We start from the raw sequence: 14,808 nt of genomic DNA, 5'->3' as shown, positions 1-14,808 counted from the left end.
TACACTTGGTCAACTATTATAAAATTAAGGTAAATAGCTTCTTGCATCAAGCAAAACTCCAGGTCCCAGAAAGCCTATTTGTTAGGCCATTAACTTTATACCAGAAATTCACTGAAACTGCTGTCTTGGAAATAAATGTTTCTAACATTAAGAACTAGGCTCTTTGTGGCCTGAGATGTTTATGTCAAAGCAGTGTCTGTAATTTCTGGAAAAGCCAAGTTATATTTGTGAGGGTCTAAAAATGATATAAATTTGGGCCCCAGCTGCTACTCTTTAGGGTTCTATTTCCTGCCGAGTTTCTCCCATACTGACATACAGTCTACTGTAAATCTCAGAAAGCCCAACCTGTGTGTCCCCCTTCCTTTTCTCCTGTAGTCCAAAGAGAATGCAGTGTTGAATGTGCACATATCCCCGGTCACGATTGGCATGTGGATTGTGAGCAACACACGTTCAACAAGTGGCTGTCAGAATGGAGGGTGGCCACTTCATCACAGGAATACCAGGAATGAGGCAGGCAAAACAAATGGGAGTAGACTAAGAATTCCTGGGAGTTCTGTTGTCCTTGAAGGGCAGGGTACTCTACTGGTGCTGTCTAAAGGGCGGGGTGCTCTGCTGGGAAGGGAAAACATAATTGTGGTAGAAGAAGGTGGTGGGTGGCTTTCTGAGCCTTGTTCAGGGACAAGAGAATAAAGCACTTCCTGGAGTATGGTAGACGTTAAGTTGTGCCTCAGCTGTCGTGACTTCACCATGATGGAATTGTTAGAGCTGCCTAGGCATCTCTTTCCGGGATTGGTGAAGTTTGTAGTCATCACTAGAGGCATTTGTTTATAGAAGTGGTTTTTATTAAACAGACATATTTCATTGCATATTTCAATATTGGTTGAAATGTGTTATTTCTAAAGGTATTTCCTTTAGAAAATGAGGATTAAGGGTCGTTTGAGCTGGGCCCAAAGGAGTGGTGTCAGAGAGGCTGGGTAAAGCAGGCGTAAAGCAGGCGCGCACGCCTGGGAAGAGACGGTAACTCCAGAGGAGTGCTTAGTTCGTCCAGAGAGGCTGAACTTTGGGCACTTGGCTTGTGAGCCTGAGAGGGGAGAGGGAGGAGTGTGTGGGCAGCCAACTGGAGATCCCTGGCTGTAGCCTTGAGAGGTGACCCTGAGAAGAAGGGTGTGGTCTGAGACAAGGACAAATGCCGAATGGGTTAAAGCTTTCCCTTGCGCTGGCGCCTTCAGAAGTCTGCCCCCGGGAACACTCTGGGGGCCGGCCCTGGCTTCTCCTATTGCAGTGGTGGAGGGGAAGGCAGTGGGGCGGGGGCCAGGGCCCAGCTCCCCTCCCCGGCAGCATTTCCTCCAATGGGAAAGAAGAGAGTGGTTGCTGAACACACCCCCTGCCGACTCTGCAGCAGAACGGCTGGGCCCGCTGCCTGGCTCCAGCCTGGCTCGCTCACTCGAGCTCAGCTCCCCCGCCTGCCATCTTCCGTTGCAAAGCATTTCTGGGAGCTGCATGTGGGTGACGCAGCAGCATTGTTCGCAGGCACAGGAAGCCGCGGCTGAGCTGGAGGGCTCGAGGAAGAGCTCAGAGCACTGCGTGCTGCTCCCTCTGGGTAGCCTGAGGGTGAGAGCCGGACTGCTGGGCCTTATGTGCTCTGGGGGATTCCAGAATTTTCAAGTAAATCGGGATTTTCCTAGAGGCGGAAAATCTAACTCCTTCAGCACAACTTCTAATACGGAAAACAAAACAAAGACGCTGGGGAAACTTCCACCGAGAGCCTCGGCAGCTCCTGAGCGACAAGACACACAAGGTCAGGCGGCCACTTGGCCAAGCCCTTTCGGGTTTGGGGTATATGTAACTGGAGGGACTTTGTTTGCTCAAAGAGGAGGAACTGCCTGCCGGGCTAGTCCAGGACAAAGCTTTGGTTACTTTGTGATGGTTGAACCGTCATTGCACTTGTTCCCTCACCTGGTGTAGGATATGCTTTTGAATTGGGTCGTTTGGCTTTGGAGAACTCTTTTCCCCTGTCTGCCCCAACATCTCTGTCCTCTTCCCCTTCCTGTGGTCTGTGGGATGTGGGCTTGTGTTTAAATGTTCTTTGGAATGGCAAGAGGCTAGATAGGCGTCACCTTCCCGCACTCCACCCCCACTCCCCCTATCCCAAACCCCCTCTGGTGAAGGGTGGTGACTTCTTTATATGGTTTCTTGAAGGGCCTCAGCTGGAGTCTGCCTTTTTTGATGAAAGGGCGTGCTGCGTTGAATGGCTCCAGCGAAATAAGGCTTAGGAGGAAATCTGCATTTCCCTCCACACCCACACACAGCCCTGTAACTGAGTCGGTTATGTGTGAACAGCTCCCCCCACCCCACCCCCACGCAGATACAGTTTCTCCGCCTACCCTTCCCTATCCCCTGCAAAAATTTTGCAGGTAGAATTAGACTGTTTTTGGTGAGAACAGCTGTCCCTTGCCACTCATAAACAATCGCAGATATTTCTGTGCGGTCTGTTTTGCTCAAAGTGGAAAGTCCCTGTTTGTGGACCACTCAGTTGTCTCAGGCAGAGGAAATGGGCAGAGTCCTACTCCTTTCAGCAGTGGGAGGTGGGGGAGGGGAGCATTGCGCTCCCCTGCACACATTTTGAATGGACCTAAATTTTTCACCTTAGGGAGATTAGGAGTCCATACCAGAGCCTTATCCCACGTGGCACCACACCCCGCCTCTTCACCCCCACGCAGTGTGGTGCTAACAGGAGGCTCCAGAATAGGATGCCATAGCAACTCGAAGTAAATAAAATGTCTGCAAATGAAATCAGTTTGGGGGAGGGTGGGAGGCATCTGGAGACTTGGCAAAGGAAGTCTGCACGGAGGAGCTTCTTGGGTATTCTTGAAAGGGTCTTTCAAAGTTCCAAATCTGGGATTTGGGACGTGATCTGTAGGTTGAGGATGAAAGAGCTTGGTAGAGAAATGCCTTGTGCTTCAAAAAGCCCTGGTCTCTAGGCACAGAGCCCCCAGGATTATGAGAATGATTATTAAAGGTGGCCTAGGCATGCTGACCTGTCGAGAATCAAAGTTGAATTTTCTCTGATAAATAAAGTTAATATCCTATCCTGTATACACTTGAGGCAATCAGAAAGAGAATGTGTAACTTGTCTACTGGTTTTGTGTTCTTTTGCTGTTGTGTTGCCTCAGGGCTCATGAGGTCAGAGGAAGAAAGATTTCATTCTGCTGGGTTTAGGCTTCAGAAATTTCTGTCTAAAACAAACGGTTTGTTTCAAAATTACCTTAGTGGTAGTGTTTTACTGTAACATTGGCCCTCAAGTCACTGAAACTAGATTAATTAAAGCCAGGAGAACTGTTGCCTCAAAGATTGTCCCTGCCCCACCTGTAGGAATAAAGGCAAATCACCGACTCTGTTTTGTTGAGGGGGGGAGGCCAGGAGGGAGGGAGGAAGGGAGAGAGGGAGGGGGGCAGGGAGAGGAAGGGAGGGAGGGGAAGCGAGAGACATAGTGACTGACTTTGAGGTTGAGATTTCTGTAACCTTCCATAGAAGAACAGTCATGGGTTGAATTAGGATGTTAAGGCTCCACTATTCATATCAATAATTCATTATTAGCAAATCATTTTTATGCCACTTTGCTCTCCTGCAAAATAAGGGCACTACTTACTATTTGAAATAAGTGGTATGGAAAAATGAAGGGGCAATATAGTTGTACTGGCATATATGGAACTACGTGACAAGTAGCACTTGTCGCCACAGTACTTAGTTGCTTTAGTGCAAAGTGTTAACAGTTTAGTGAGGATACAGGTAAGGGATTGGGAGACAGGTAAGGGATTGGGAGCAAAGATAACTTTGGAGTCTTCACGGGACTGACTGCACTTGTGTGAGTCTGCATTTTCTCATTTTTCTCCAGTTCACTTGTTTTTGCAATGAGGCTATATATGAGGGGAGAATATGGACAATTGCCAAGCTGTCCTAGCCCGTGATACTTGGGGGACTGATGTGAAGTCTGGATGTTCTTGGGGGTGGTTGGCTCTTTGTTTACAGACTGCTTTTCTCTCTTCTGTCCTATCCTCCCTGTAGATTTTGCTGGAGGAACTTGGGAACAGCGATCCCAAGTTAGCCCTTACTGGAGTACCTATAGTACAGTGGCCAAAAAGGGATAAGGTAAGAAACTATTTTGCTTGATATCTCCAGGCTGCTTATGCCTTTTGCTGGCTGATCATTACCATTCCAGGAAGAGAAAGAACAGCTAGAGAGCAGACAGCTTTTGGTGCATTAGTACAAACTGACAGAAAGTCATTACTCAGTTCTGCTTAGAGTCTTCCTTCAGTCAGGGTGTTTGGCCATCATTGGAGACAACTCTCTTAATTGTCATAGTGAGAGGCCTCCATCCGTATTCAGATGATAAGATCCATTTATTCTCCAGAATGGATCTTCTCCTATCCTTGTGACCCAGTGACTCAACTATCTTCATGTAGATATAACTTAAAACCAGTTAAAATAATTGCATATATATAAAATATAAGGCCAGAGTTTTTGTTGTAGTGAGACCATGCTTTCAAGATTCCCCTTATTTGGACTTTATAGTGTGGAATTGAAAAGAAAAGAAAGGAATAATTACTCATCAGCCAAAACATTGTCATTTATGAATTTTCAAGCCTCTTCAGTTAGGTCTTCTATTATTTTTTTTCCCATATGTCCTCTGCCAAGGTTTTTTTATGAAATAAAAGTGAGTGATAGCATTCTGATCCTTGCTATGTGTCTGGCAAATAAATTAGACCCTTGTTTGGTGCTCCCCAGCTAAAACTTATAAAGCCATTACATTTCGGGGTGTTTAGGGAAAATATAAAGGTGTGTGGCTGAAAGTTGTCTCTAAAGAAACACCTTCCACCAGGTAGAAGAGTCCCACCTGACCTCAGCTTGGCCACCTGAGACCTGTCTCAAAACAATTCAGTCCTTTCTGATTCTTAATATTTTGTGTGGGAAAGAACTTAAGGCACAGTGGGAAATTAAAGTAGAAAATGTGGTTCTTATCCTTGAAAAGATCACCAATAGGATAAATAAATTGGTAAAATTATAAATATATATCTGAGAGATTAATTCCAAATTTAAATGCTGTTGTAGTATCTGCTATCTACCAAGTTTATGCTTGGGTTCATATAACTAAAGAGATGAACAAGACCAGTCTCATCCTCAAGTCATTTACTGTCTTGTTTAGGAGTATATTCTGAGTAGTAGTGTTCAGTACCAGGAAGTAAGAGAGGGACCTTGGAGTGATTGCAGTGGATGGCACTCAACCAGAAAGTATCAGGAAGGGGTGAATCTTGTAATACAACAGAATGAAGTAGTAGTCCAAAGGGCCAGGACAGGAGTTGGCAGCTTTTCCTGTAAAGGTCCAGATAGTAAATATTTTAGATTTTGCAGGCCATACAGTCTCTGTTGCAACTTCTCAATTCTGCCTTTGTGGCTATAGCATGAAAACAGCCATAGGCAGTCCATAAACAAATAAGCACAGCTGTGTTCCAATAAAATTATATTTATAAAAACAGGCAGGCCAACCCAACTCTGCAAGTGAAATCATTGCCCTCCCCCCCCATGTTGGACATGACATCCAGGGGTGGAAATCTCCCTGGCAACGTGGGACACAACTCCCAGGGATGAATCCAGACCTGGCACTGTGGGATTAACAATTCTATCCTGACCAAGAGGGGGGAAAGAAATGTAACTAAAGAAGTATCAGTGTTAGAGTTCAGTTAAGAGGCTACTCTGAAGGTTGCTGTTATGCAAGCTTCAGGTAGACCTTGCTACCTATTATAACCTGCCAACCCCCAACCAGGACTATTCCAGTCAATCCTAAAGAACACCTAGGGCAATATGTAAGATTCCACAATACAAGGTTCCATGCACTAGAATAATTTTACAGAAACCTACAACCTCCATATGGGTCTCTGGTCCAGATAAGTCCTGAAACCTAGCCCAGCCTCTCTAGAACATCATGGTTCCATTTCCCTACCCCATATTATAGTGACAGCCCTTCCAATATCAAAAATTTAGAATTGCCATAGCCTACACAACCCTAAAGAGAGGTATGGAAAGATCAAAGATGACAGTGGAGTTATACATAGAAGGTAGGATTTAACAAATGAATATGAATGCTGAATCATTAAATTGATATCTCTTTTATAGACTCCTGTATTTTAGAGCAGCTACAAGTAAAAACCTGAAATTGTAACCCCTATCAAAGTCTGAAATATGTTCTACAACTAATTGTGGTGCTGTACTTTGAAATATATAGCTTTTTTGTATATATGTTATTTTTCACAAAAAAAGAAGGAAAAAAGATGATTGTGATGATAAAAAAATATTTAAAATTTCCCTCTAGCCTCCTATATTCTGGAGCAGCTAAAAGGAAAAATATGAGCGGATCGTATGATACAGCCCATGACAAACTCTGGGATGTGACCTGTAACCATTTGAAGAGTGCTTTGAAAACTAGTGTCTTTTTATTTTTTTGCTTTGTTTAATTGTTATACTATACAATAAAAAAAGTTAAAAAAAAAAAAAAAGGCAGGCCAGATTTGGCCCATGAGCTGCAGTTAGCCAACTCCTAGACTAGATATACTATCACATAGACTTGTACTGTCTCCAATCCAATAAGCTACCTTATATATTTGACCTTATTGTTTTCTCTTTCCAGCTTAAATTCCCCACCCGGCCAAAGGTGCGGGTTCCTACCATCCCCATCACAAAGCCTCACACTATGAAACCAGCTCCACGGTTAACACCTGTGAGGCCAGCTGCTGCCTCCCCCATTGTTTCAGGAGCCCGGAGGAGACGAGTGCGATGTCGGAAATGCAAAGCCTGTGTGCAAGGAGAATGTGGTGTTTGCCATTACTGCAGGGACATGAAGAAGTTTGGGGGGCCTGGACGCATGAAGCAGTCTTGTGTCCTCCGGCAGTGCTTGGCAGTGAGTGATCTGCTGGGTAAAGACTTTGGGGGAGGGATGATGGTGCGAAAGAGACTGGAGTACATGTAGTATAGAGTTATGGAGACTTCAGACTTGGAAGTCTTTCTTAGCTTTCTTCATTTTGTTCTTTTTCTCCCTGGGTTCAGAAAGATGGTATCTAGTACTAAGAATAATCTAATGTAACTTCAGCCTTACTCAGTTTTCACATAATTGACAACCAGCATCTGAAGGGCTACTCACTGCCCTCTGTCCCCTCTTTAAGTGGATTAGAAAGAACTTGTCAGGCCAGGGACAAACCAGTTGAAAATAAACTAGTCTCTAGTTCCCAGGCAGTTGATTCTCCCCATCTTCTTCCCCAATCATTTTTTCCTACTAAAAACCTCTCTTTGGCCCTACTCTAGACTCCCTGCTAAGGAACTGCAAGAACCAATTCTCCCTTCTTCAGTTAAAGGGAAGCTGAAAAGATTAAGATCTAAGTCTGCTCCCTTCTTGGTTTCTGTCTTTGTCCTCTTGTAGCCCCGACTGCCTCACTCAGTCACATGTTCCCTATGTGGGGAAGTGGATCAGAATGAGGAGACTCAGGACTTTGAGAAGAAACTCATGGAATGCTGTATCTGCAATGAGATAGTTCATCCTGGCTGCCTCCAGGTGAGGAGAGGCCTAAGAGGCCTCTGAAGTCTCAGCTGGTAGAGTATCTACACCTACAGAGTGGAGTAACAGAAGATTGGGGCCTTTCAGGACAGGTTGTCAGCATCCCCACTGTGGGAAGTCAACCCTGTGATTATGTTGTGGTCTAACATCAGCCCTTTATTCAGATGTGTACTGTGTCAGGCAGCTGTGCTAAATCCTGAGTAAGCAAAATATATCTGGTTCATAGTCTGTTTGGAGAGTCTGTTTGGAGTCCCCAGGCCATCATGGAATAGCCTAGTCTGTTTTGGGATGCGTCACGCCTTTAGGCATCTTTGCTACATACTTCATTGTTCCTGAGAGAAGGTGAGGGTATTAGCTAACATTTAATGAGTGTGCTGTCTGTATCAGGCTTAATACACACCCGAGGAGCCTAAAAAAAAATTAGAAGGAAGTTCAGACCTCAACCTGAGAGGTTGATTCAACAGGTCTGGCGTGGGTCCTGGGCCTTTGTGTTCTCTGAAAGTTTCCCAGGGCAGAGAACCACTACTTTCCATGGATTCCCTTGTTTAATTTTTAAGACAACCCTATGAAATTGGGTCTGCCATATTTCTTCACGTATCTTTCAATTAAAATACACTGATGCTGGTGCTTTTTTTGGCCATCCCAGAAAAGAACTTCAACTCTCTCATAACTGCCATCTGGCTAGCAGTGATTATAAAACACCATTAATTGTGAGACTTATCCTGATTTCAGAAAAATTAAAATTTGGAAAATATGCATCTTAGAATTGATAAAATTGAACATTATCCCCATTTTACAGTTGAGGATAATGGCTAAAACAAAACATTTACTTTGTGCCAGGCACTGTTCTAAAGACTTTAAATAATACATAATTCGTTTGATTCTTACTACAACTCCATAAGTTGGTATTGTTATTTATCCCCATTTTACAGTTGACAATACTGAGAATATAAGCAACTGGGCCCCACTGCCAACATTGGGTCTAGCACCATTGCTTTGTGTTCAGTTCCTTTCACAGAGTGGTATGAGAACCCAAAGTGACCAGGTTCTTGGGAGATTCCTCAGGGAGCCTAGTTTTGATCAAGTAACAGAGTTTCCCAGTGATACTTGGCTGGGAGTAGGTATTAGTGGCATTTGGGGTCCCCCTGTGCGGCTGTGCAGCTGGCACACACTGGAATGGCTCTGAGTTTTTCTCCCCTAGGGGACCAAAATGTTGAGAGATGGTCAATAAAGGAGGCTTAAGAGGCAGGCTCTTTTTAAAAACTTAATTTTAACAAGAAATATTTTTAACATCCTTGTCTGCGTATAGATGGATGGAGAGGGCTTGCTTAATGAGGAGTTGCCAAATTGTTGGGAGTGTCCGAAGTGCTACCAAGAGGACAGCGCAGAGAAAACCCAGGTAAAGAAACTACCCAGACCAGCACTGGGAGAAGAAAGGAAGTGCCATGTCTAGGAGATTTCTGTATGTTTGCCTTTGTGACATCTGTGTGACCTGGGCAGATTATTTTTTGTCTTGTCCAATATCTTTTTATTTTGGTTAATTATTTTCACTTTTTTTCTTTGAGTTGTTTTTAAAATTTGTTTTTGTATTATTGGATATTATTCTACTTGGGATGGTCAAACCCCTGTGGTCCTTTGGCACTCTAGGGCCTAGAAAGAGAGGGACTGTTGGTGCGCTGTCCGAGGGAAATGAGGTAAGCAATTCATTGCTCCTGAGGAATGAAATTTGAGGGGAGGGAAGTAGTGGCCTGAGGCAGCTAGTGAATAACAGTGGTGTACTGGAGTTTCCAGTTCAGCAGGTTCACGTTTTTGTCGTCTTTACCTTTGTGGTCTTTGTGGCCTCAGCAGAAAGCCCTGCCCAGTACCCAAATGTGTCTCAGAAGCAGCCCGTCCCGCAGAGGGAACCAGTGCCATGACCTTGGCCCAGAGCCAGCTACAGTTGCTGGCCCAGTGGTCACCAGTAATATTAAAAAGCAAGAAGGTCACTGGGTACTTGGGGCCTGTCAAGGCAAGACCCACTAAGGGCACATATGAGAGGCAGGCTGGCCTAGTGTCAGTCATCCAAGCTCTGGAAGGCTCCACCAGGTGCCATGCACAGGAACGGGGAAGGGGGCATAAGAGATTTTTACCAGCTCTTTTCTATTTTTTCCCTCTTGTGAACTGTGGTAGTTGAGTTTTCAGTCTAAAATACCTTTTAGGGTAAGGTTTTCTACAGTTGACAAGGGCTAAATTTCTCCGTATTGCAAGTTCTTATACCAGTAGCTTTTACATTTTTTTTTTGCTATTTTTGGTAGGACTGGGGATGGGTGTTTGCTTTCCTACTGCAGCAGAAGCTGTATATTTATATTAGCTTCTAATACAGTATAGAAGCCTGTCACTGAGGTGGCCATTCTCCTCCCAACATAATCTCAAAGAATGAAAGGAAAAAAGGATGTGAAAATCAGGACTGTTACTTAGGGACATAAAATGTCTCCTTATGGAAAATCTGAACTACTGATGTGATTCCTCGTGGAACACATTGGTTGGACTTTGTCACCACAAAGCCAGCCAGGGAAGGCTTCAGGAAAAGACAAGTTTCCTGAGAGCAAAGTGTCTCAGGATGAAGTTGTGGTCCTTAATTGGGATGTAATTCCTCATTGTAATCCTGAACACTTGTCCTCTGGTAGCTGTGCCTTTTCTCACAGAGGCATGCCTGCCTTATCTCCTGCATGCCCTGGGTCTCTAGGGATAGGGCGGGGTGCTGATTGGAAGAAGCAGCCTGGTAGAGGAGCATGCAGACACTATACTGGGGAAGCTAAAAGTTAGAAGCTGAACATCCTAGTTTGCTTGGTACATGTGTGCAGTTTTTCTACCTTCACTGTGAAAAGAGGAGCATCTCTTTATTAATAGAGCCAATTTAGAGATAGGATTAAACATTGTCAAATTACATAGGGGTAGAGTTGTGACCTCTTTAAAGAGTATTTTTATTCAGGGAGTTATGATTCAAATATTGAGTCAAAGACGAATAAGGTGGGATATGGGACTAAGCAGCCCCAAATTTAGATCCTATACTTGGACACAAATTTTTCTTGGCACAGGTAGGTTTCCCAGTGACCTATTTTGAGGGTTTAATTCTGTGATGAGCCTTCTCTGACACAGGAGTGATTTAGGAGAGTCTAAATTGCAGGTTTTGAGGCAATAACTACCCCCTAGTATCTAGGTGCCCCTACTCCTCCCAGAGAACTAGCGACCAATCTTCTCTCTCATCTCCTGAGAGCAACAGTAAGGCTCACTCACCCTTGTTACTTTTGAGGGTTTTGAAAAAAGGAGGCCCTGATGTTGTTTTCTGGGGCCTGTTTTGCAGAAGCGAAAAATGGAAGAGAGTGACGATGAAGCCGTGCAAGCCAAAGTCCTGCGGCCCCTGCGGAGCTGCGACGAGCCCCTCACACCCCCGCCTCACTCACCCACTTCCATGCTGCAGCTCATCCATGACCCGGTTTCCCCCCGGGGTATGGTGACTCGGTCATCCCCTGGGGCTGGCCCCAGCGACCACCACAGTGCCAGCCGTGATGAGCGCTTCAAACGGCGGCAGTTGCTGCGGCTGCAGGCCACCGAGCGCACCATGGTACGGGAAAAGGAGAACAATCCCAGCGGCAAAAAGGAGCTGTCTGAAGTTGAAAAAGCCAAGATCCGGGGATCGTACCTCACTGTCACGCTACAGAGGCCCACCAAAGAGCTCCACGGGACATCCATTGTACCCAAGCTGCAGGCCATCACGGCCTCCTCTGCCAACCTTCGTCATTCCCCCCGTGTGCTAGTGCAGCACTGCCCAGCCCGAATCCCCCAGCGTGGGGATGAGGAGGGTCTGGGGGGAGAGGAGGAGGAAGAGGAGGAGGAGGAGGAGGAGGAAGATGACAGTGCAGAGGAGGGGGGTGCAGCCAGGCTGAATGGCCGGGGCAGTTGGGCTCAGGATGGAGACGAAAGCTGGATGCAGCGGGAGGTCTGGATGTCTGTCTTCCGCTACCTCAGCCGCAGAGAACTTTGTGAATGTATGCGAGTGTGCAAGACGTGGTATAAATGGTGAGCAGGGATACAAGGGTCAGAAAGAGGGGTATGGGAGTAGATGGCAAGTTTGCCGTTAGAGAACAGCATGCACCTTGGCAATTGAAAGTCTATCGGATCCTATAAAGAATAAATCAACCCTGGTCTGTTTCCCAGGCAGTGGTCCTGTTCAGAATGTGGCTAATTGTGCCTGGAGATGTCATTAGGAAATTGGCCCTTTCCCTCCTTTCTCTGCTCAAAACTTTCCCATCTCTCTATTGGGAGTGGCTTACTGATTTGGGGGATGTATTGTGCAGTTTGTGTTAAAACTTCCGAGTGTAAAGGGCTGAAAAATATTCCCCCAAGTCAGCTGGACTCATCACGCATTTGTAGAGAGCCTGCGGTTTCTCATTTATTCTCCTGGTGCTGATGATATGGACAACTATGGCTAAGCCCCTTTCTTCAGTTGCCTTTCCATCTAATAAGAGGAGGAGATGGTTTTCCAATTGAAGGTGCTCATGATCTTCCAGTTGTAATTTTCATCCCCTACACCTGGATCAGAATTCCTTTCTCCAGCAGCAGGGTCCAATTTTGGAAGCTTTCTGAGACTTAGTTTTCCTTCTTAACGAGAGTTTCTTCTCAAATTGAACAGAGACCCTAAATTGTAATTTTGTTTAAGAGATTTCCATGGGCATTGTTGACTTTAGCTTAAGTTTCTAGGCCTAGGCTATATCCTTTATATCTAAGTGATACCATGTTGTAGTAGTTCTCAGAGGGTTCTGCCCAGATCACTGGCACCACCTGGGAACTTGATAGAAATGTCCATTCTCAGGGCCCACTTAGACTTCTTGAACCAGAATCTCTCGGGCATGGGGCACAGCACTCTCTTCTGGTAAGCTCTCCTGTGATTCTGATACACAGTAGAGTTTGAGAACCACTGCTGTCTTGTAAGCAGTTTGTTTGTGGCAGAGAAGTTGGTGAATTTGCAGTCTTTCAATAAAGGCTATATTCTTAGCAAACATGAGCTTTTTCCCAAATCTGAATATCTGCTCTACCTGAAATATTTCTCTTTGTAGAACTAGTGGACCTGCCTGGCTCTACCCCTTAGTTTCCAAGCCCAAGCACATAAGACTCCCATTATCTGCCATCTTCCCTTCCCCTGCCAGCCAGAGCGAGCTTGGGGGGAGAGGTAAGGAGGGACAGTAAAATACCAAACTGAAGCCTGCCTGGTGCAGTGCTGTTTGTGGTATATGAACTTGTATACTGCAGTGGGAAGGCGTTCTCTTTCAGTTCTGGTCTGACTAGCCAGAAAACACAGAGATGGTTCTTAGGCAGTAACCCCAGAGTAGGAGAGGTCTTCTAGGCCTGATAATAAAGAGCCTTTTTATGCCTGATACAGTTTAATGGGCTCTGTTTCTAGATCCTAAGGCAGGGTAAATTATGGACATGCTGAATAGGACCCTGCATCTTAGGCAGCTAGGAGTAACTGATAGAGGCAGGCCTAGTAGCCTCAGGCAGTAAGAAGTCCAGAAATTTTTAAATACTCCCTTGTACAAGCTTCCTCAGGAGCTGTACCATTTTTAGGTAAACAAAGGGGGTAGAGTATATTGTTTTCTGTTTATCCTAATAATTATATTGTGTTCTCCAATCCTCTGGGGTCATTCAGCTTGAACTGGTCAAATTATACCCTGCTTAACATGGGTGCAAAGTGACTAGTTAAACAGGAGTCCTATTCTCTGAGGGAAAAAAAATGGCAGGGCACAATCTGTGTTTGTGTTGTAGAAGAGCCTAGGGGGTGCTCTGCTTTTCCCAGAAGCCTCCAAAAGTCTGTGACTGGAGTATCAAGTTAACAACAGCTAGTTCTCCTTCCTTCTGTCGTAGGTGCTGCGACAAGAGACTTTGGACAAAAATTGACTTGAGTAGGTGTAAGGCTATTGTACCCCAGGCTCTTAGTGGCATCATCAAGAGGCAACCAGTTGGCCTTGACCTCAGTTGGACCAACATCTCCAAAAAGCAACTGACGTGGCTTGTCAACAGGCTGCCAGGTGAGTGGCCCTGCTGTTGTCCTTCTAGGGACTCAGAAGAAGCAGGCAGGGAAGGCTGTGTTGTTTGGAGTGTTGTTTTCAACTCGCCATTGCTACCTTACTCCTTAGCAAGAGATTTACCCAGGGTCACCTTAACTTCCAGTCTCCAGGGCGTTGTCCTGGACTGGTAGGCCAGTCCCCACACCAGACATTGTGGAGAATGGGCTTCTGTGCTGCTGGGGAGAAAACCTGAATCAGAGAGTGCCTTGATCAGCTCTTGTAAGCCCTTGTTTTTCTTCAGCATTTTGAGGTCTTAGAAAGATAGGAAGTCATTCATACTTGGATTGCTCTGGTAGGAGTTAAGTGATTAGTTTTAACACCAAGACTATAAGATATAGTATAGGAAATCGTAGGAGTCTTTGAGCTGGATTACTTAGAAGATTCAGGGGGAATCCATTCACCTTTCTTCAGGATCACCTGGTAATTGAGGAATTGAAAGTGCTAGAAGATAGAATTAAGTTATTGCATGTCTCTGTTTCCAACTGTTTCAGGGCTGAAAGACCTCCTTCTAGCAGGCTGTTCCTGGTCTGCAGTCTCTGCCCTCAGCACCTCCAGCTGCCCCCTACTCAGGACCCTTGATCTTCGGTGGGCAGTAGGAATCAAGGACCCTCAAATTCGAGACTTGCTAACTCCACCAGCTGATAAACCGGGTATGCTCTGGGCCTGACTTCTCTGTACTGGTCTTGGGGTAGCTTTATCTTTCGACAGACATCTTCCTCAGAAGCTAAGGTAGTCTCAGAAATGATGCTCTGGAAGAATAGAAGAGAACAGAATGATGGGCTCTGTACAAGTACAGGTTAACTATTTACAAGCAGATAATCACCTACAAACGAAGGAGTAAGTCCGTTTTGTGGGTCAGTGGAATTTGGGGCCCAGAGAGTATAAGCCTGAGGAATCTGGGAAGGTCTCATGATTTGAGGTGGGATGTCAAAAGCTGTTTGCAAGATGGTCTAGAAAAGGGGGTAGGGGTATGAGGGAGGAGAATTCCACACATACCCTTTTGCTGTGTAAGTGAGGCATGATCTAGCAGCTGGGAAGAAAGAAAACTTGTCTGGTTTCCTGGAAACTGCCCCCACACATTGCTCATTCCCTGAAGGCAGG

At 45.4% G+C, this 14,808-nt stretch overlaps 1 protein-coding gene across 7 annotated transcripts in view; it reads left to right on the top strand.

Moving 5' to 3' along the window:
• The window catches only part of KDM2A (lysine demethylase 2A), a 121,975-nt gene that overhangs the window by 103,522 nt on the left and 3,645 nt on the right, over positions 1 to 14,808 (top strand). For 6 of the 7 annotated variants that reach the window (XM_077115577.1, XM_077115580.1, XM_077115576.1 and 3 more), the window contains 7 exons: positions 4,066 to 4,149; positions 6,683 to 6,952; positions 7,469 to 7,600; positions 8,913 to 9,002; positions 10,947 to 11,662; positions 13,505 to 13,668; positions 14,199 to 14,357. In XM_077115577.1, the coding sequence (XP_076971692.1) occupies positions 4,066 to 4,149; positions 6,683 to 6,952; positions 7,469 to 7,600; positions 8,913 to 9,002; positions 10,947 to 11,662; positions 13,505 to 13,668; positions 14,199 to 14,357 (1,615 nt within the window). Of the gene's footprint in view, positions 1 to 4,065; positions 4,150 to 6,682; positions 6,953 to 7,468; positions 7,601 to 8,912; positions 9,003 to 10,946; positions 11,663 to 12,699; positions 12,809 to 13,504; positions 13,669 to 14,198; positions 14,358 to 14,808 lie in introns of those variants that run through there. The other variant, XM_077115581.1, reaches the window with a different exon arrangement.

The sequence above is a fragment of the Tamandua tetradactyla genome, chromosome 9, assembly GCF_023851605.1.
Source record: "Tamandua tetradactyla isolate mTamTet1 chromosome 9, mTamTet1.pri, whole genome shotgun sequence".
Classification (NCBI taxonomy): Eukaryota; Metazoa; Chordata; class Mammalia; order Pilosa; family Myrmecophagidae; genus Tamandua; species Tamandua tetradactyla.
This window is presented reverse-complemented; position numbering and strand designations above follow the sequence as displayed.